Here is a 21,367-nt window from a genome sequence, read left to right as displayed (position 1 = left end):
CTCAGAAATGCTCAAATGGGTACAGCCATCACCAAGGGTGGGTGGGAGGGCAGAAGGGAAATAAAAAAATGAAGCATCAGTCTTGAACTCTTTATACAGAATTGATGTAAAAAGGACAGTTTCACACTGATCTTGTCCCAGATACATTACAGCAACCTCACGAAGTCACATTTAGGTATTTTTCCCCCTAGATTATTCATGAAGTGAATCAAAGACCCAAAGGATTCTCTCTCTTCTATCCAAAGACGGGCGACTTGGTATAAATGAGGTCACTTGAATAGTAAAGCCAAGTTCAGGTTCTCTCAAGACCTGCCAGACTGAATGACAGACACCGAACTGGACCTTTCTGTGAAAGCTGACAGGTTATACCCAAGACGTTTCTAGTTAGAGTACACACTAGAGGCATTTTATTTATTTTTGGCGTCCCCACATGGCTTACAGGATCTTAGTTTCCTGACCAGGAACTGAATCCTGTGGCCTCGGCAGTGCAAGTGCCAGGTCCCTCCTAACCACTGGACCACCGGGGGCTCTCCACATTGGAGGTATTTTTAAAAATACTTTATTGAGAAATAATTTAAACTTCCAGGAAAGTGGCAAGTTACACACACACACACACAAAACACCTATGTATGCTTTACCCAGATTCACCTGTTATTTACAGATTAACTTGTTGGCTTTATCAGTGTTCCTTTCTCTCTCCATAAAAAACTGAGGCACTTAAGAAGTACATTGCACACATTAAAGTCCTTCACCCCTAAGTACGTTAATGCCGACTTCCTACAAATAAGGGTATCCTCATCACCACGGGACAGGCTCCACTTCAGGTTGACACTTTAACCCAGCGTCTGTCCAGTAACGTCCCTCACAGCGTCCAGTGAAGCTTCCAGCCTAGATCAGACATGGTAAGTTTCTGTCATGACTCACCTTTTTTTTTTTATGTCATTGATATTTTTGGTGAATATAGGTTCCTCCAACTCATTTAACATAAAATGTCCCATTTTTAATTTGGTTGGTATTTCCTCAGAATTAGATGAATTATGCATTCTTGGCCAGAATCCTACCCAAGTGATGTTGTGTCCTTCTTGGGACATCACATCATGGGTCGCTTAGGGATATGTCCTTGTGCCCCTCATTGATGATAAATTTTTACCTGGTCAGGGTGTTGTCTGGTTTCTCCACTGGATATTCCCCTCTTCGAACAAGTAACTGGTTTGTATAGAGATACTCTGATCATGTGGAGATCTTACTCATTGAAATGTCCCCTTAGATTTAGCATTCTGATGTTTCTTGCCTGAATAGATCTTTTACTATGATGGCTACAAGACTGTTCAGTTCCAGCACTTCTTGTTTATCAGTTGCACTTGATTTACCTGTAAGCAACACTCTTCTTTATGTGTGTGTGTGTGTGTGTGTGTGTGTGTGTGTGTGTGTGTGTGTGTGTGTGTGTGTGTGTGTGTATGAAAGTTTAATGGTGGTATAGAATCCTCCTGCAATGCGGGAGACCTGGGTTTGATCCCTGGGTTGGGAAGATCCCCTGGAGAAGGGAAAAGCTACCCACTCCAGTATTCTGGCCTGGAGAATTCCATGCACTATACAGTCCATGGGGTTGCAAAGAGTCAGACATGACTGAGTGACTCTCACTTCACTTTCACTTTAATGCCCCTATCTAATTTGTGTGTGTGTGGCTGGGGGAGAGGGGTGTGGCCGGGGGAGAGGGGTGTGGCCGAGGGAGTGCTGCACTGCACAGCATGTGGGATCTTAGTTCCCCAACCAGGGATTTGAAATCGCATCTCCTGCATTGGAAGTATGGAGTCTTAACCCCTGGACTGCCAAGAAAGTTCCCAAAGCCCTTCTTTCTTATTTATTCATTTAATTAACTTTCATTATGGACTTGGGATTACTCTCTGAATGGTTCTAATTCATTATTTAGGTAAGGTCCCACATCCTTGTAACATGCTCCTGTTTCTTAACACTTCCTTTTCTGGCCTAAGAAGATGCCCCAGCGCCATCTTGTGCTTACCCTGTCCCAGCCTTGGAATCAGCTGGGTGGTTTTTTTTTGTGGAAGTGGTATTAGAAGCCAAGATTTGGTTTTACCTATGACATAATGTGATGCATTCTGATCATTTTCTCCTTAATTAAAAATTTATTTTAGTCAGACCAAATAGATTTCACAACCCAGTTTGAAAAACACTGCTGTAAGGCAGCTCACTTCCTTGTCACTGGCATCGTCTAAAACCCCAGGCCAAGCGGGAGGCTGGTCCCTCTGCAGTGAAAGCACAGCTCCAAGAATCTCTGAGAAGGTAGTACAGGCCTGAGGCAGTGACAGGCTGCTCCCCAGTGGCTGGAGCCAGGCCTAGTACTTGGCAGTTACAGGCTGTGGAACTCCCTTTAGGTTAGCAGCTGTTTTCTGAGGCCCAAAGGTGTCTGTTGTTTTTGTTTAGTCGCTCAGTTCTGTCCAACTCTCGTGACCCCATGGACTATAGCCCGCCAGACTCCTCTATCCATGGGATTCTCCAGGCAGGAATACTCGAAGAGTGCCATGCCCTCCTCCAGGGGATCTTCCTGATCCAGGGTTGAACCTGCATTGGACTCTCTACTGCTGAGCCACTGGGGAAGCCCAGGGTTTATCCCTCTTCTGTTGGGGCAGAGGGGAAAATTCACACTCTACATCTGCCTCTTCATAGGCTTCACTGATGGTGGCTACAGAGGGCTGGGATTGTAACCTTTCCCATAGACAGGGAGCTTCCAAAGAAAGAACGGGTGCCCACTGAACACCAGCTTGTGAGGACCAAGCCCTGGACTGTCACCCCCTAAAGCTGACAGGCGCAGGATGCACTTGTTAACAGGCGTAGTAGGAACTTGGGGTCCAACATCCAGCTTGGTCTAAACTGGAGCTTCTACAGGGGCTGGCTCTCTTGGTTCTGTCCTATAGGCATGACCTTTCTTCCTTCTCAGCTAAACAGACCTTGCAGTTGTACACGTTTCTTCCAGATCAGTGCAAACCTTTATATTCTAAGAACAGACTCTGGCCTTGCAGAGTTGGGTCCATTCTCAATTGCATAAAATGTCCTTTATATTTAATGAAATCATCTTGTGGAATTGGACATAAGATAGCCAAGGCTAGTTTACTGTTTTCCCTTGTTTCACTTTTGTTTTTGTACACTGTATGCTGTATAGAACTGGAAACATCATGTTTCTAAATAAGGCAGATTCTTCTATAATGTAAACTCAGATTGAGATATAGAGATCCTATAATGAGGAACAGAACTGCCATTCTGATAATACATTTTAAAAAAATTACCAAATTCTCACCAAATGCTAGGCAATGTAGTTTCTCCAGTTTTTTTAAATCAACATGTATCTGAGCACCTACTGGACTCTTGTTGGTCAGTCGCTCGGTCATGTCTGACTCTGCAAGGCCATGAACTGCAGCATGTCAAGCTCCCCTGTCCTCTAGTATCTCCTGGAATTTGCTCAAATTCATGTCCATTGAGTCAGTGACACTGTTTAACTATCTACTCCTCTGTCACCACCTTCTCCTCCTGCCCTCAATCTTTCCCAGCATCGGGGTCTTTTCCAATGAATCATCTCTTCACATCAGGTGGCCAAAGTATTGGAGCTTCAGCATCAGTCCTTCCAGTAAATATTCAAAGTTCCTTTCCTTTACAGTTGGTCTCTAGGGCTATAGATAAACTGAACTTTGCCCTGTGTAAGTTCCCATCTAGTGTCTTCCCTCATCTACACTGGTTCCTGACTGCTGGTGAGCTCCTAATTTCCAACTAAATTTTCTTCTATCACAACTAGTCATTTGGGGAATAATTTATGCATTTAATGCACTTCAGACAGTAAGAAATCTGCTGAACACTGTTTCTAGAAAAAGTCTGTGATAGTTGTTTGTTTTAATAATAATGCTGAAATAATTTTAATGATGACGGTAATGGGACTTGGAGGACTGTAACGTAGCCAGAAGGGAAAAGGAGCATAAGAATGAGAATGTCCATTTTAGAGCTTGGGAAGCTGAGGCTGAGAGAAGGGAAGAATCCATCTGTGATGGAACTGAACCAGATGCGAGCTCCCTGGCGCTGCCTTCTGCCAGCCTCAGCCCCACAGTTTCATCTTCAAAGCAGCTGCCTCAAGGGGTAGAAGAGTGTTTAAAAACTGCCCACAAATATTTGGAAAACAAGCACTCAAAAACTGGGAAGCAACAATGTAGGTTTCAGAATAGAACCGTGAGAAAGGAAAGTAATAAAATGCAAACTAGTTTGCCCTTTAATTGTGAGCAAGACTTCCTGATTCTAAGATAAATTCCTTCCTATTGTATTCAGAAGAAAGTATGTCCTATACAATTGAAAAGAAATTTTAAAATTTAAAAATCATTTGGGCTGTGGCTGGTTCCCAACTGCCCACAAGTCACTAATCTGCACTGCTGAATTGCTGAATTTGGATAAATCTTAGCACAAGATGAGGCTGGGCAGGCTCCTCCCATGCCAGTGACCCCTGCATGCCTGGGCTACAACAAAGGCCTTTTAAGAACCTCAGTCTGTAAGTCCAGTGGGCGGCTTCGCCTTGCCTCTCTCAGCCTGGAGGTTCTGGTTTCCAAAAAGCAAAAGGCAGTGAAGCAGAATGAAACTGAACAGGCTATGATGGGAAATCTTTGAACCACAGAGAAAAACTTGTTATCCAATTTCTAACAGACAACTGAGTTTAGACATTCCTGGTACTGGTCGGAAACTTCAAGCACTTCTTAGCACTTACAAACCCTGAGAGGAAGACTAGGTTGAGTCAGGAACCTGCTTCGGCTTCCCTCTCTGCTCTAGGCCACCTTATGAGGGCTGACAGCCCTCCTTTTCATTCTAGATGGCTGCTCGTATGACACACAGATACAACTGCATTTAAGTGTTAAGTCTCACATCTATGGAATTTTTAGTAAGTTAAGATCAGCCTTAAGATTAACTAGACGCTTTCTAGTGCTCAGAAGTTATCGGTGCTGTCCCTGTTGTTACACTATAAGCTCTGCTCTTAAGGGCAGGGAAGTGTGGTCCAGCTGCATCCCAGAAAAAGACGCACACACAAAAGCTCAATCCCAAACTTGTATGTTTGCAGGACTACAATCATCAGTAAGTTGAATGTATCTGCTTCATGTAGAGCCTTAAAATACTATCTTCAGGAATGCTTTGTTCATGTTTCAAAGAGAAGGGGGGTAAAGATGGGGTGTTAAAGTTTATTTCTAAGAGATGTAGACTACTGCAGTTTTGAACATTAAATCTACTGCAAATATTGATATAAATCCCTCCTTGATCTCCATCTGTTCACAAAAATAAATCCAAAGAATTTCTTGGGAAGAAATTTAGGGATTTCCCTAGGTGATTAGATGAAGAGGCAAGGCTTCTCCTGCCCTGTCTCTGAAGAGGAAGCCATAGCTGCAGTTTCTGTCAGTTAACAAATGTTACTGCCACCCTGGCTTTTAAAAAGTGACAGGGGTGGGGGCCGGGGGCGGGCAGTGACATGGAGGAGCAGGGCTTTTGTTTAAGACTTTGATGGTTATTTTGTGAGAACGTAAATCCCCTACAATGAATTAGACCTAGTTTCTTAAATAAAATCAGTTACATTTTACTTATTTATATATATATATATATAAATTTTTTTTCTTTCTTCCTCAGTTAACAGTCTTTCAGCCTCAGGTACATGGACCTAACTCAAGATAACCTTACTCTCACTTCCCACCACACAGTCCTGAACAAAAGTCCACCAAGAGCACTGGGAAGCAGGGAGGCTGCAGCAGCAGCAGCTGTCAGGAGACGAGGCACAGGCAGGGCTGGGGTCAACTGAGTTGTGTGGGCCAGGCGGCTGCTGACCACCTGCAGTCACAGAACCCCGCCCCACCCTGTGGGGGAGGGGGGTCCAGAGCACACTCGAGCTTTCCTATCCCTTACAGTTTTATCTTTTAAAGGCACGTCTAGAAATGGTGCAATTGGGGGCTGGGGCAAGTTGCAAACAGTTGATTCGCAGGGGTTAAGGGGTTGGTTACAAGGCTCCATGGCAGAGCAGTGAGGCTGTCCTTGCCCTACTCAGAGAGGGAGGGGGAAATCCTGGAATCCAGCCTGCTTTGGTAGAGGCCTGGGGAGAGGCCAGCAGCAGGAAAGACCAGAGCCGCGGTCAGTAATGCACGTGCTTAACAGGTCTTTGGTGCTTGTGTAGCAGCGTCTCCTTTATGTACACAGACTTCTGTAGCCAGCAAAGCCCAGGGGAAAAAGCTGGAGAAGAGTCGCTGGCCTGACTCCACTCCACCGTTGACCCTCTGTTGCACAAAGCACAGGAAGTCTAAACTGCAGTGAGTGTACAAGTAGATTTTCGGAAGGGATTCCTGACAACAGACCTGGGGGGGTTAACTTCCTTCCCCAGTTCTACTGAAGATGATGAACCAGCCTGAGCCCAACCCAACAGTTTTGCCTCTTGGTCTTCCTCACAGATGAGAAATTCCTGGGTTTTCTCCTTAGATACGAGTACCGGAAGGGTTCCCATGGGGCTCAGGCAGAAGTTCTAAGGGCCCAGAGAGCTGCCCACCTCACAGGCCCCTGGGCTCCAGGACCAGCCAGTTCTCGGTGACCATCTGCACATCTTGGCCACTCAAAGGCTCCCGCAGCCTCACCTTCACCTCCAGCTTGCCCCCAGTGGGCTTCCTTCCATCCAGCACCTGTGAGGACCGCGGAGAGGGAGATGGTAACTGAGAGGTGGGGTGGGGGCAGGCAGCTCCCTGGGCTCACAAGGTGAGAGAGGAGCTCAAGTATCCTGCATGTCAACAGAAGAGTCTCCATTGCAGGACAACCCCAACCTCCTGCTGTTTGGGTTCTGTGGTTTTAGGTAAGTCTCAGAAAATACATCAGTCCAAATAAGCACCAGTGCTCTGAAGTGGAGGTGAGAAATCTAGAGCTGTGCTTATTCAGTTTCCCCCACAGTCCCCTGGCAACTCCTACATGGCAACTCCCAGAAGAAATGCTCTGGCTTTAAGGCACAGCCTGAGAGCCACTGAGCCCAAACCCTTGGTTCACAGATGGCTTGAGGGCTACAGTCACACGGTCCACTGTGCAGCAAGGTCAGGACACGCCTGCCTTTTCACCCACGGTGCTCCTTCCTCCTGTGCAGGAGAAGAGTCAGCTGGAGAAAGCAGTGTCTCAGGCTCTGAAGTCTGACCAACCTCACTGGGGCTGATACAAAGCAGGCCCCATATAAGAACAACTCTCCAAGCAGGCAGAGGCAATGCAGCAGGAAAAGCCTCAGCCTATGAAGGCACCAGCCAACGTCTGGGCCCAGCTCTGCCAGAGACCCTTCTCTGTGGATCTTAGTTGCTATCGTCAGGGGCACATCCCTCTGAAATTCAGTGAGTTCAGGGCAGCTTAAGGAGTTGTCTGGGGGTGATTCCTAAGCAGACTAGCTGTGTTCTGGTAGGTCCCTCCTTGGAAATACCTTATCAACTTTATGTCCAGAGTTTTTTCTGCTTCATCATGTTGCCACAACTGACTCAACCAAAACCTGCTCCCAGATACCTAGGAATTTGTGTGTGCCACACTGACAGCCACGACCAGGCCCCTCAAGGGAGCATGAACAGCTCGGAGTGTTATGGAAAGAATATAGCTACTTCCTTTCTGACACAATGAACTTTTCTCAGACCCTCTGTATTTCATCATTTGTGAAATGGGAATAGCACATACTCTACAGCACACTTAGGGATATTTTTACAGGCATCAAAAACCTACGACAGGGACTGATACTCAGAGAATGCTGCCCTTTGCTGGCCAAGTCCTCCGGTTTGCCCATCTTACCTCCACAATCTCTCTGATCTCACACTCATTCTCTAGCCGCTCCAGTTTCAGGTGGGCTGTGCCAACCAGCTTGTCACTTCTGAAGAAGGATCTGGAAAGCCAAGAGTCAGCAGAGGACTGGACTGGGCAAGGACAGCAGAAATGAGCTGGCTAAAACCAGCACAAGAAAACTGAAGCAGGGGCAGCGGCACCAAGAGAAGCCAATCCTTCCTCCCAGCCCCTTGGCCGTGTGAGCAATGGGCCCTCACCCTTTGTGGAAGATTTCAAACTTGATTCCTTTGTTTTGAATCACTCTCCTGAAGCCCCGGTGGTTTCGGTTGATATTTAGTTTGAAGAGTTGATCAAATTCTGCAAGAGGAAAAGAAGAAGGAGGGACTTGGCTCACAGGGATCTCCTGACCACGTGGAAACTGGCCCACTTGCCTCCACTCCGTCTTTCTGCCTGCAATTCACAGCCACTGCCACCAGAGGGAGGTAGAGCATCCAAATCCTGGCTTTGAAGTTCACCTGGACAGTTGTTAGATGCAGATCATATCAAAATGGGAGTCAGGATTCCTGGCCTCAAGTCCCATTTCCACCACCTCTTTGCTTTAAGGCCCTAGGCAAATCCCTTTACCTCTCTGAGCTTCAGCTTCCCCAACTACATTCGAGAAGTAGTAGTAATACCTGCCTTCATCTCCCAAGATAAGTAGACCAAGTAAGATAATAGATCTGAAAGTACTCTGGACACAAGTGCTGCACACAGGTATCAGAGGGGGAGGGGAGGAGGAAGCAGCCCTCCTGTAGGTCCTCACCTGGAGAGTTTGTGTTTTTCACCACAGCTGTTTTGTTTTTTTGAGCCTGGTCCTAAAGCAGTGAGAAGAGAGAAGTCAGGACAGCTTGAAAAAAACAGAGATACAGGCCCAGGAGCTCTGGTTTACATCAGTGCTGAGGGAAGGGACCCCTAAAGGGGATGAGACCAAGGGATGGGGAGAAAAAGAGCACAGGGCCTTGGAAGGGAAGATGGAGCTCACAGGACCCTACTGCTACTGGAACCTCACCGAATTAGGGTAGTGGAACTCAAACCGCACAAAAGCATCCAAGTCGTCAGGGGTCACCCCTAGGAAGGAGGAGGACGAGTCAGGGTCACAGGGAGTAGCCAGGAGCCCCAACACTTGACGCAGAGGGAGAGCCAGTGCCTCCTACTGGCCAGGGCTGGAGTGTCTGGACAAGAGAGCAGGGGTGGCCCCAGGGCTACCTGGAGGGGCTGGGAGGTTCATTCCCCGGACAACAATCAGATGCATTTCTGTGCTGTTGAGTTCTGCAAAGATCCTAGAGCCAGGAAGCAAGGAAAGCAAAGTGAAGGAGAGCAGTGGGAAAAGGTTCCCTCTTCCAATGCCTGCCTATCCAGCTGGGTGGCGGCCAAGAGGAGGGTGGGCTCAGGGAGGCAAAACCTGTCTGAGTCTGAGCAGCAGAGCTGGAGTGAAGGCTTCGGTCTGTGACCCTAGTACAGGGCTCCTGCCCCAGCGACCACACAGCTCCGAGCCCCTCCTCACGAGCAGGCACCACGTCCTGCCCCTCTCCAGCCCCAGGGCCTATGTCAGGGCCAAGCCTGAGCAGCCTCACTCAAGGGGCCCAAGTCTCCACCCCTGGCTCCCAGCCTCTTGCCCAGTCCTGCATGGAGCCACGGTCTCCCTCAGGCTTTGGCACCTCACAGTCTGGAATGTCTTCAGCTCAAAGTGGTGGCTGGGAGGGTCCAGGCCTTGAGCCTGGGCCAGCTGCAGGATCTCAAGCTGCTGCTTGCGGTCTTGAGCAAGCTTCTCAAACCTGACAGGAAAAGGTGTGCACGTAAGCACAGCAGCGCTCACTTCCTGCTTCCTACCACAGCTCTGGCCCAGCCCTGCACTTACCGTGTGGTCTCGGCCACGTTGCCCTGGTGCATGAACTGCTTGGAGAACAGCAGACACTTCTGAAAACGGGGGTTCAGAGTGACTCCGGGGTCCAGAACAGGACCCAGCTAAGTTGGCCTTCAAGGCCTGACTTCTGAAAGCCCCAACCTTCTGTAGCCTCCCCCTCTCCTTCTCCAACATAATAACCCAAGGTCACTGTTCCCAAGTCCCACTGCACTAAGTTTTTGCTGTTTCCTCGACTGGGGATAGCCATTCCCCCAAATTCCCTTAGCACATTCCTCTTCTTCCTCATCACTTTATTTTTTATTTTATTTTTTTTTAAATTTTTTATTCCTTTATTTCTCATGTGTTCCCCATCCTGAACCCTCCTCCCTCCTCCCTCCCCATACCATCCCTCTGGGTCGTCCCAGTGCACCAGCCCCAAGCATCCAGCATCGTGCATTGAACCTGGACTGGCATCTAGTTTCATACATGACATTTCACATGTTTTGATGCCATTCTCCCAAATCTTCCCACCCTCTCCCTCTCCCACAGAGTCCATAAGCCTGTTCTATACATCAGTGTCTCTTTTGCTGTCTCGTATACAGAGTTATCATTACCATCTTTCTAAATTCCATATATATGCGTTAGTATACTGTATTGGTGTTTTTCCTTCTGGCTTACTTCACTCTGTATAATAGGCTCCAGTTTCACCCACCTCATTAGAACTGATTCAAATGTATTCTTTTTAATGGCTGAGTAATACTCCATTGTGTATATGTACCACTGCTTTCTTATCCATTCATCTGCTGATGGACATCTAGGTTGCTTCCATGTCCTGGCTATTATAAACAGTGCTGCGATGAACATTGGGGTACACGTGTCTCTTTCCCTTCTGGTTTCCTCAGTGTGTATGCCCAGCAGTGGGATTGCTGGATCATAAGGCAGTTCTATTTCCAGTTTTTTAAGGAATCTCCACACTGTTCTCCATAGTGGCTGTACTAGTTTGCATTCCCACCAACAGTGTAAGAGGGTTCCCTTTTCTCCACACCCTCTCCAGCATTTATTATTTGTAGACTTTTGGATCGCAGCCATTCTGACTGGTGTGAAATGGTATCTCATAGTGGTTTTGATTTGCATTTCTCTGATAATGAGTGATGTTGAGCATCTTTTCATGTGTTTGTTAGCCATCTGTATGTCTTCTTTGGAGAAATGTCTGTTTAGATCTTTGGCCCATTTTGGGTCTAAATGTCTATTTAGATCTGTGGCCCATTGCTGGCCCACAGCAATCAGAGCAGAAAAAGAAATAAAAGGAATCCAAATTGGAAAAGAAGAAGTAAAACTCGCACTATTTGCAGATGACATGATCCTCTACATAGAAAACCCTAAAGACTCCACCAGAAAATTACTAGAACTAATCAATGAATATAGTAAAGTTGCAGGATATAAAATCAACACACAGAAATCCCTTGCATTCCTATACACTAATAATGAGAAAACAGAAAGAGAAATTAAGGAAACAATTCCATTCACCATTGCAACGAAAAGAATAAAATACTTAGGAATACATCTACCTAAAGAAACTAAAGACCTATATATAGAAAACTATAAAACACTGGTGAAAGAAATCAAAGAGGACACTAATAGATGGAGAAATATACCATGTTCATGGATTGGAAGAATCAATATAGTGAAAATGAGTATACTACCCAAAGCAATTTATAGATTCAATGCAATCCCTATCAAGCTACCAACAGTATTCTTCACAGAGCTAGAACAAATAATTTCACAATTTGTATGGAAATACAAAAAACCTCGAATAGCCAAAGCGATCTTGAGAAAGAAAAATGGAACTGGAGGAATCAACCTACCTGACTTCAGGCTCTACTACAAAGCCACAGTTATCAAGACAGTATGGTACTGGCACAAAGACAGAAATATAGATCAATGGAACAAAATAGAAAGCCCAGAGATAAATCCACGTACATATGGACACCTTATCTTTGACAAAGGAGGCAAGAATATACAATGGATTAAAGACAATCTCTTTAACAAGTGGTGCTGGGAAATCTGGTCAACCACTTGTAAAAGAATGAAACTAGAACACTTTCTAACACCATATACAAAAATAAACTCAAAATGGATTAAAGATCTCAACGTAAGACCAGAAACTATAAAACTCCTAGAGGAGAACATAGGCAAAACACTCTCTGACATACATCACAGCAGGATCCTCTATGACCCACCTCCCAGAATATTGGAAATAAAAGCAAAAATAAACAAATGGGACCTAATTAAACTTAAAAGCTTCTGCACATCAAAGGAAACTATTAGCAAGGTGAAAAGACAGCCTTCAGAATGGGAGAAAATAATAGCAAATGAAGCAACGGACAAACAACTAATCTCAAAAATATACAAGCAACTCCTACAGCTCAACTCCAGAAAAATAAATGACCCAATCCTCATCACTTTAGCAACCAGACTTGCAGGCAGCCATTCAGATAGATACACCGAAATATACAAATACTCCTCAAACACGTCTTTCTCCCATCTTCAAGGTAATTCCCCCTCCACTCTGTTGTTTGAAATTCATAGCCTGGCAAGAGGGGTAGTAATCATCCTATTTTACAGATAAGGAAAATGTGGTTTAGAGAAGAGAAATTCCTTACCCAAGATCTCACAAGCCAGTAAGGTGAAGAGCTAGAATCGGAACCCTATCTTGCCTTTCGCCAAGAAGAGGCTATGGGCACTGCAAGGGGAGGACTGACCTCATGTTGCTCCAGAAGCATTTTCTGTAGCTGGGCATACACCTCCTCAGCCTTCTGAGAGAGTCGCAGGTCCTCATGGTGGATCAGGATGAAGTCACCCTCCTCATCCGTTAAGGGTGAAGGTACCTGTCCAGGTCACAAGGCCCCTCAGGGGCCCTCAAGAGTCAAATTACTCCTCTACTGAGCCAAACAGACCAGAAATCTAAACTAAATGTTTCTCCAGCTTCCAGCAGCCTCAAGTGATGGGAACTCATTGCCTGCCATCCTATCCCAGTGCAATGCTCTGTTTTTCACTGGCCTTGCCCGGCCTGGTCACCTCTCACCACAGGCAGGCCCCCGGGGCTCTCTTGAGGTCATGTGACAGGGAGACACATAAGCAAAAGAGTTCTCAGCTGTCACCACATCCTATTCAAGTCCCCCCTCCTCCAAGCAACCTTGTTCACAGTCCTGCTCATCAAGACTGCCACCCACCTCTCTGCCCGAGAAGTCCTGCTGCTTAACCAGGCGACACTCACCTTGGAGAGGTCCACAGGGTGGCCAGCTCGCACCTGGGTGATCTGAGCCTCGAGGGATTTGGCCACCCGCAGATGGGCTTTGGCCTGCTCCAGGTCCCGGCCACGCTTGGCCTGTAGGGCTGCCCGCTGGTACTGCAGTTTCCGTGCCTCCAGCAGGGCCAGCTGCTCTCGTGCTGGAGGGAGGGGACACAGGTGAGAGCCACACCGCCTCTCACTACAGCCTTCCCTCCTCCATCCCTCTTCTCCCCAACTCACCAGATGGACTCAGCACCTCCTTAGAACTCGAGGTCTTGGGCTCAGGCAGGGACCGCGAAGAAGGGGCGAGAGGCTGTGCTGGCTTCTTGGCCACTGGGGCCTGGGCTGGGGGCTCATCCTGCAGGTGCCCAGGAGGCTGTCACAGGGGTTCTGTTCCCCACCCTGGCCATGGCAGCTCCCTGACTCAGGCTCTCTTTGTAACACTGTACTACTCTCTGTGTGACCTGAGATGAATGGCTTTCTCTCATGGACCCTAGAGAATCTTAGAACCAGAAGTCTCAAAAGTTCTCTGCACTAACCTCCCAATGTGAGAGAGGAGGGGAAAGGGGACTGAACTGGGCTCTGAAGTCAGAAAGACCTTGGTCTGAATCCAGCTCTGTTAATTCCTAGCTGGGTGCCCTGGCCCAAGTATTTTTCTCTATAAAATAAAAGCAAAAATATCTACCTTGCTGGGCTTGTTAGTACGGACACCAATGTCTGGGTTTACCCCTCATCGGCTGTTTCCCCTACCAGTCCCTGGAGTCGTGGGCCCTCAGCCAAACCTTGTTGTTATCCTCCTCTTCCTCTACTGGGGCTGTATCTTCTGCGGAGGCCAGTTTCTGGGCAGCTGCTAAAGTAGCTGCCATCATATCCTCCTCAGTAGCCACGGTGGGCTCCAGGCCAGGTATAGGGGGGAATCCTGCAGGAGAGAGACACTGGGAGAGGGTTCAGGGAGCCTTGAGGATGCATCAGGCTGCTGTGGGTCCTACTGGGGTCTTCCTGGGCATGGCTGGGATGGGTAGTTCCCCCAGGGTAGAGGCTGATGTGTGAGAAATCATTTCTCCCTCCCCTCCATCCTGCTCAGAGACCTCATGAGCCCCCAGGCCAAACCCCACTTACCTGGAGGAACAGGTAACTCGGCAAAGTCAACTTTCCGTCCCGCCCGGTGGGCTCGAATGGCATCTTGATATTGCTGCAAGAGAAGGGAGGGAGGGACCTATGGTGGGCAGCGGTCACAGGCTCCACTCAGGCAAGAGGCAGGAAGAGGAAGATGAAGACAGCAGCCCCAGGAGGAAGGAGAGCCCTGAGACAGCAAGAGCTCCAGAGACACACAGACAAGATGAAGACTCAAAGACCAGGGAGCAGACGGACAGCAGCTGGTCAAGGAGGCAGGCTGTAGCCCACCTTGGCAATGCGCTCGTGCATCCGGGCCTTGCGCTCATCCCCACTGCCCCGCGCTTGGGTGCCTGCCTCGCGGTACTTGTTCAGCCTCTGCTGCAGGGCATCCAGCACTGTCTGTGGCTCAGCAGGGGCCACTTGAAAGGAGAAAGGAGACAGTATTAGCTCTGCCTGCCTCCCCCCAGGTCCCCACTCCACAGTGTCTCCAGGCCTACCCGGGGCTGCTGGGATGTCAGAGGCCATCACTGGGTGCATTTGCTCCACTGCCGGGGGTGCATCGGAGGGCGCTGTCGGGGCTTGGGAAGCCTGTGGAAGGGGCTTCAGGTCTGGGGAATCCAGAGCACAGGTGTAGGTATGGGTAGGCGTGCTTGGCCAGCCCCAGCCCTAGCCTGAGCAGGCTGCCCCCACCACCCTGATACTGACCCTCTGGTGATGGGGGCATGGCACTCAGGTCCACAGGCTGCCCCTTCTCCAGGGCCTCCAGGACAGCAGCAAATCTCTGTGGTAGGAACAAGGCGGGAACATAAGCCAGGGAACCCCAAGGATCTGGGCTGAAAAGCCCCCGCAGACCAGTCTCACTGAAGCTTGGCCGGGTCACCGCTCACAGCTGTGAAATGAGGGGCTGGACACAGGGCCTCCGAACCAGATGCCATACCTTCCCAACCCTCATGAGCTCTCGGGCACGGTCTAGGTCTCCAGCCCGCTTGGCATTCAGAGCAGCCACTTTGTACTCTCTCTGCCGGGCCAACAGCAGGGCCCGTGGGTCCGGGTCTGAGTCGGGTGGGGCAGAAATACCAGGGCTGCCCAAGAGGCTTGTCTCAGGCTGGGAGGGGTTATCTATGGAGAAACAAAAGAAAATATCAAGGTCAAAGAAGGTTTCCAGTGCCTCCAGGTCTGGCCAGCCCGAGAATGTCTTACGGAAGTTGTGACTGATGGCCACAGACAACGGCAGGATGGGGAGGCAGGCCACGGGCCCTGACCTTGGGAACTAGGCCAGGACCTGACTGTCTCCAGATACCTGGCTCCACGGAGGGGGCAGCTGGGGGTTCTGCTTCAGGGCTCTTGTTAGTTGTTTCCTGGGGGACCAGGGGCCTCCTGCCCAAGGCCACTGGAGGCGGGATCTCATCCTCACTGATCTTTTTGCCTTTCCTCACAGCAGCCAGCTGGGACTCCAGTGTCTGAGAGAGAAAAGAACCAGAAACCTAGCCAGCCACCACGGACTGCAGCCTGCTCAGACAGGCCAGGGGTCCTTCACCTCCACATTCTGGTGGAGTGGCTTCCCCTCTGCTGGACCAAGCTCCTCTGGTGCTTCACCCTTCACTACCCTCAGCCTCACTCCTCCCAGCGCTGGTGCCCAGCCGAGCCCAACGCACCTTCAGGCCGCGCTCACAGCGCCTGGCTTTGGCCGCTTCACCTGCCTCCTTAGCACTGGCCGCGGCCTCCTGGTAGTTGCGGATCCGATCCTCCAGCAGGGCCTGCAGCCCCCGGGGCCCTCCAGCCTGTGAATACTTCAGTTCAGGGCCTGGCCACTCCAGGGCTAGGCCCCTGCCACTCCCTCCTTGCAAGGAAGCTGCCCCAGAACACGAAGCACCTGGATTCAAGGAGAAGGAGGGCCTAAAAGCCTCAAGGTGGGGGACAAAGACTCAATGGAGAGGTCAGAGGCCATGTCAGAGGCAGACACAGAGGTCCAGACAATCTGTGGAGGCCGGGAAATGGCTGTGGGGGGTGGTATGGGAGAACAGAGAGGCCTTTCAGGCCGGCAGCCACCAAGGAGTTTCTCGTGCTCAGTCTCGGCTTGGGGCAGCTGCTGGAGGAGGGTGCTGGAAAGGGTTATTACTGCAGCGTTCCTAGACAAGCTGTGCTCCATGTGTGTTCTACACGGGCATATAGGCACAGAGGACACAGCCAAAGGCACACTGGAGACCTCCAGAACCTACCTGAGCTGCTGGGACTGGAGCTGTCAAGAGAGCTGCTTGCACCAGGGGTTCAACGTTTTCCTGTTCCTTCTCCTCCTCAGGGCCACCCAGGCTGGCTGTCTCATCACCATCCAGGGCCCCAGCCTCCTCATCTGTACCCAGGACCTCCTGCAGCTCCGTCTGGGGAGACACAGATCCCAAGAGTTGGGAGCCTCATGATCATACCCACAACAGGACCTGAGAATAAAGGACACTCCTCCAGCTGTATTTCCAAGCATCACTCACTGTGCCTGAAAATCCCCTTTACCAGAACACTCCTACACCCTTCCAATCTGATCAGGGACAGCCCCCAAAACAGTGAAGCCTCTGGAGCTGAGAATCCCCAAGTACAGAGCTCAGATGTCAGGACAAGGGCCCAGGAAAGGCAAGGCACTGGCTCAACATCAGCACACAGAGGGACAGACCCAGGCCTCCTCCACAGCTTGACCACAGAGCCCCCGACACCAGCCTGGCAGACGCACCAGCAAGTCTGCATCCTCCTCCAGCCCTTCCTCCTCTTCCTCTTCTTCCACATCCTGCATGCAGTCTGCTGCCAACTTCTCGATGTGGGCCATAGGCAGGGGGGCTGGGGGAAGAGGGTCACAGAGGGTCAGAGCCACAGAAAAGGTTCCCGAGGAGTGGAGGATGGTCTTCAGTCCACTGCACTGGCAGATACACCTAGGTAGCTTCCTTCCACAGCCACAGTCCCACCTCCGCAGGGAAACGTTTCCAGGCCCTCCAACTGGCATCAGGCTACTGCCTTCTCAGCCCTTTTACTATGGCAGTTATTCACAGACATAGCCATCCGTTCCCCCTAGCCACCTTTCATACATGAAGATTTTTAACATCTGAGCTTCCCAATGATTCCACAAAATAGGGAATACTAGGAATTCCCTGGCAGTCCAGTGGTTAGAACTCTGCACTTTCACGTCTGAGGATCCAGCCAGGGAATTAAGATCAGATATGCCGTGCAGCACAGGTACCACTCCCCCCGCCCCAAAAGTAATATTATCCCCATTTTACATACGAATAAACTGAGAACTTTATTAATTTTCCTAACATTGCAATCTTGGTAAATAGCAGAGCCAAGATTCAAACCCAGGCTCATCAAACCCAAAGCAGGTTTGCACTGAGAGAGAAGTGATGGCTATGGTTCTCCCAGACCAGTCAGTCCCTTCAGGGTCCTCTCCTTGCCCTTGGCTCAGGGACATGTGGGATGGGAGACGGCTTTCTCTGAGGGCTCCTGGTTCCCTCTGGCCTCCCCCACAAGGCTTCAGGTCTCTGTCCTCTTCAAGCTGGGCAGGAAGATACCACTTATTTGTTCATTTGATACAATTTCTGTGCACTCATTGTGTGACCGATTCAGTCTGTGCTGAGTCCCTAGCCTATACCAGGCTCAGAGACTCCAACTGTCCAAAGGGAGAGGATGCAACCCAGGAAGGAGTGAGCTCCCCACATACAACACACAGGCAAGTGAGCAGAACAAGATGGCCTCTCAAAGGGAATGCTGCAGAAGGGACAGGAATACCAGAAGGACCAGGTGATCTGGGCGGCTCCCCGTAGCTGTGAACAAAGGCCCGTCCAACCACCTGCCTGAGCCCACCTGGTCCCAGCACCAACTGTGGCAAACTCACCCTGCCCCTTGGGTGCTGGTTTCCTGCCTGTGGTCCCTGCTTCCCCAGTGAGGGCCAGCAACTCTGCCTCCAAGTCCCCGTCGTCTTCAGCCTCCTCCACCCCCAGCAGCACGTCCTCGGGGCTGAACTCCACGAAGAGCCCGAGCTGAGAGCAGAGAAGGTTTCTATGAACCATACAATGAGGAGAGAGTGGAGACTGGCCCAGGAGTCAATCCACAGGAGCTAAGCGGCTCCCTGTGGGGCCTAATGTGCAGAAAGGGAAACCACAGCCTTCCCTGGGACACTTATCTCCCTGGTGACTCTACAAAGGACCCAGTAAGATGACACTGCCATTACTACTACTAACAATAACAGAACCAGCTGCCAGGCAGGGTACCTGGCAGCCTACGTGACTATCTTAGTTAATCTTCAAAATCCTGAGGTAGATCCTATTTCCTTTTAAATTGTGGTAAAACACATGTAACATGAAAATTACCATCTTAACCATTTTTAAGTGTAGAGTTCAGTGGCATTAAATACATTCACACTGTTGTATAACTATTATCACCATCTTGCAAAACTGAAACTCTACACCCATTAAACAATTCCCCCATTGCTCCTCCTCCCACCCCCAGGGTAACCACTACTCTACTCTCTGTCTATGAGTTTGACTTGGAGAAGGCAATGGCAACCCACGCCAGTACTCTTGCCTGGAAAATCCCATGGACAGAGGAGCCTGGTGGGCTGCAGTCCATGGGGTCGCGAAGAGTCGGGCACAACTGAGCAACTTTACTTTCACTTTTCACTTTCATGCACTGGAGAAGGAAATGGCAACCCACTCCAGTGTTCTTGCCTGGAGAATCCTAGGGATGGGGGAGCCTGGTGGGCTGCCGTCTATGGGGTCACACAGAGTTGGACACGACTGAAGTGACTTAGCAGCAGCATACTACCTAAAGTGGGTCCTATTTTTATCTCCATGTTCAGATGAAACTGAGACAGCCCTGTAAGTGTGGCAGGGCTAGAATTTAAAATAAGATCTTAGGGGATTTCCCTGGCTGTTCAATGATTAAGACTCCGTGCTTCTACTTCAAGGGGAGTAGGTGTGATCCCTGGTCAGGAAACTATAATAAGATCTCACATGCCACAAGGTGCAGCCAAAAAATTTTTTAAATAAATAAATGAGGTCTTGTGACTTGAGTCTATGCCCTTTATCCTACCACCACCCTTACCTGCTTCTTTTAAGACAGTAACAATAGGCTAAGAAGTCTCAAATTTGGGCCCGAAAGAAATAAAGGGAGAAAGTGAGCAGGCAGATCCAATGAAAACACCCCAAATTTTGGTGGTTCCTGAACTCTCTGGGTCGTTCACATGGAGATGGCCATTGTAGAAGGAAGCCTGGGTTGAAACACAAGAGGGTTCAGGCCTTAGCTTCCACATGTGTGTGGCAGGGGCTGGTCCAGAGGGTCTCCATGGGTTCTGCCAGCTTCAGGAGGCACGGCTCAAAGTCACTAGACTTAACAAGGAAACCACAAAGGTGACCCAGTTTGCCCAAATTGTCAGAGACCCTTATCCTCAGACTGACTCAAAAGTGAACGTGAAGGAGACTATATCCATACCTGCTTGGCAGCTGCCACACCCTGGCCACTGGCCTGAGGGCCCTTCCGAGGTCTTGGCCCTGGCATCTTGGCAGCCTGGATACCTGTCTAGTGGGGAGTGGAAGAAACTCAGACTGGAGTAGCTTACAAGCCCGGCCCTCCAACAGGTGTGGTTAGTAAACTCCCAATTCAGAGAAAGAAGGCAATGCTTAATACGCTTAACATCCAAGGCTGAAATACCTAAGCTGGAAGTACAACACTGAAGCAAGCAACAGAGAAGATGGAAGGGAGGGGACCACCTAGTAATACCGTTAAGAGGGGAGAGTGGACACAATCAAAAGTCACTGAACTGATTTAATCTGGATTAAACCCAAGAGGTTGAGTGGTGAGTGGCCTAAGAAGGCAGATCAGGGACATTAACTCCAGGTACAAGGAGGGTGTAAAGCTTGGCAGGATTCAGAAAGGCTCTAAAACTGTGCTGTTAAGCATGGTTGCCCTATGTGGCTGCTGATACTTAAATTTAATCAAGTTAAAGTTTCTGTCCCTCAGTTAGTGGCTACCATGGGCCAGCACAAATAATGAACATTTTCATTACTGCACCAAGTTCTACTGGACAGTTCTGCTCTGGAGAAATCTGACTTGGTATTCTAGTTCTCTCCGAGGTCTCACAACCATTCACTGGACCTACTATATGAGACCTTGTGCTAGGCACCCGGAGGGCAGGAGTGAATGTGACATACCCTCAGCTCTCAACGAACATTCACAAGGTGGAGAGCCCCTTACCACTGGACAAAACCCAAACAGGGATGTGCCAGGCGCCACGCCTGCCCAGGGCCGGCCCTTATCCAGCAGAGAGAGAAAAGGCTTCTTGGAGAAGGTGATGACTGTGCTGAGTCACGAACATGTTAAAGGGGAGGAAGGGGAATAGGATTCCAAACATAGGGAACAACCTGATAATGGTTCTGAGGTGACAATAGCTTGACTTGCACAGGGAAACTAAGCTGGGATTAGTGCGGCATACAGTGTGAGACAAGCGAAGCTGAAAATGTTAGCAAGGGGCAAATGAGAAAAACTCTGAAGCCTAAAGCAGTTTGGGCACGGTTCTGAAGGCAAAGGACTTGAGGGGATGAAGTCGGCGATTCAGAAACATGCCCCCTGGCTGCAGAAAGGACGGAAGGAGGGAGGACGCAGGCTGGAAGCCGTCTCGACACCGAGGATCGTGAATCGGTCCCGGCGAAAAGGGGAGAGGCTGAGGGACCGTGGGGGCCGTGTTGGGGAGGGAGAGAAGTGGACCGACTCCACAGTTAGAGGGGTACCACCAGCAGGACTCGGAGATTAACTGGCTGTGCGCGCACTGGAGGAGGCGCTCAGAGTGACTCCAAGGCATCAGATTTCAGTGGCTTGGGTGTACGGCGGGTGGTCAACTGAACGGGGGACACGAAGTGAGTGGGTCGGCGAGACCCGCCAAGTCTGCGGCTCCGGGGGCACCCGACTGGGAGCAGTGGTGCTGGACCCAGACGCAGGCTCTGGAGAGAGGAGGGCAGGGAGTGCGCAGGGGAGGCGAAGCCGGGAACCCCACTCCCGCGGCAGGACGCGCCGCCCTGCCCAGCCCTGCCCGGCCGCCTCCATCTCCCCCGCCGTCCCCTCCTCTTCCCTCGCCAGAGGGCGGGTTCGCGGCATACCTCGCGGCGGATCCGATACCGACCCGGGCCTTCTCCCTCCCGGTACCGCCCAGGCCTCCCGCGGCCCCCGGGCCGCCGAGGCAGCCGTGACAGGAAGCGCCCCGGCGGGAGACGCCTCGCGCCCTAACACGTGACTCC

General features: G+C 50.0%; 1 protein-coding gene across 1 annotated transcript; it reads right to left on the bottom strand.

Annotated features, from left to right (window-relative positions):
* Positions 1–76: 76 nt before the first annotated feature.
* Positions 77–21,363, bottom strand: CC2D1B (coiled-coil and C2 domain containing 1B). Its single transcript, XM_019957487.2, has 25 exons — positions 21,230–21,363; positions 19,569–19,655; positions 17,974–18,118; positions 16,822–16,925; positions 16,322–16,480; positions 15,758–15,883; positions 15,403–15,562; positions 15,040–15,221; positions 14,808–14,883; positions 14,600–14,710; positions 14,391–14,521; positions 14,106–14,178; positions 13,769–13,905; positions 13,227–13,344; positions 12,972–13,144; positions 12,457–12,582; positions 9,710–9,768; positions 9,510–9,626; positions 9,058–9,131; positions 8,861–8,919; positions 8,615–8,666; positions 8,070–8,169; positions 7,822–7,912; positions 6,566–6,695; positions 77–888 (listed from the first exon to the last, which is right to left on the bottom strand). Exons 2-24 carry the CDS (start codon positions 19,632–19,634, stop codon positions 6,567–6,569), a joined length of 2,568 nt encoding a protein of 855 aa, XP_019813046.2. The 5' UTR covers positions 19,635–19,655; positions 21,230–21,363; the 3' UTR covers positions 77–888; position 6,566.
* Positions 21,364–21,367: the final 4 nt, after the last annotated feature.

This window comes from Bos indicus, chromosome 3 (genome assembly GCF_029378745.1).
Source record: "Bos indicus isolate NIAB-ARS_2022 breed Sahiwal x Tharparkar chromosome 3, NIAB-ARS_B.indTharparkar_mat_pri_1.0, whole genome shotgun sequence".
NCBI lineage: Eukaryota > Metazoa > Chordata > Mammalia > Artiodactyla > Bovidae > Bos > Bos indicus.
The sequence above is the reverse complement of the archived record's forward strand: the minus strand, read 5'-3'. Positions and strand labels throughout refer to the sequence as shown.

Coding starts and splice junctions, on each gene's coding strand:
- CC2D1B (XM_019957487.2), bottom strand. CDS start 19,634: ATGCCAGGGCCAAGACCTCGGAAGGGCCCTCAGGCCAGTGGCCAGGGT. Junction 15,884..16,321: donor CTCCAGTCCCAGCAGCTCAG/GTAGGTTCTGGA, acceptor AAGTATTCACAG/GCTGGAGGGCCCCGGGGGCT. Junction 8,170..8,614: donor GAAAAACACAAACTCTCCAG/GTGAGGACCTAC, acceptor TTCCTCTTGCAG/AATTTGATCAACTCTTCAAA.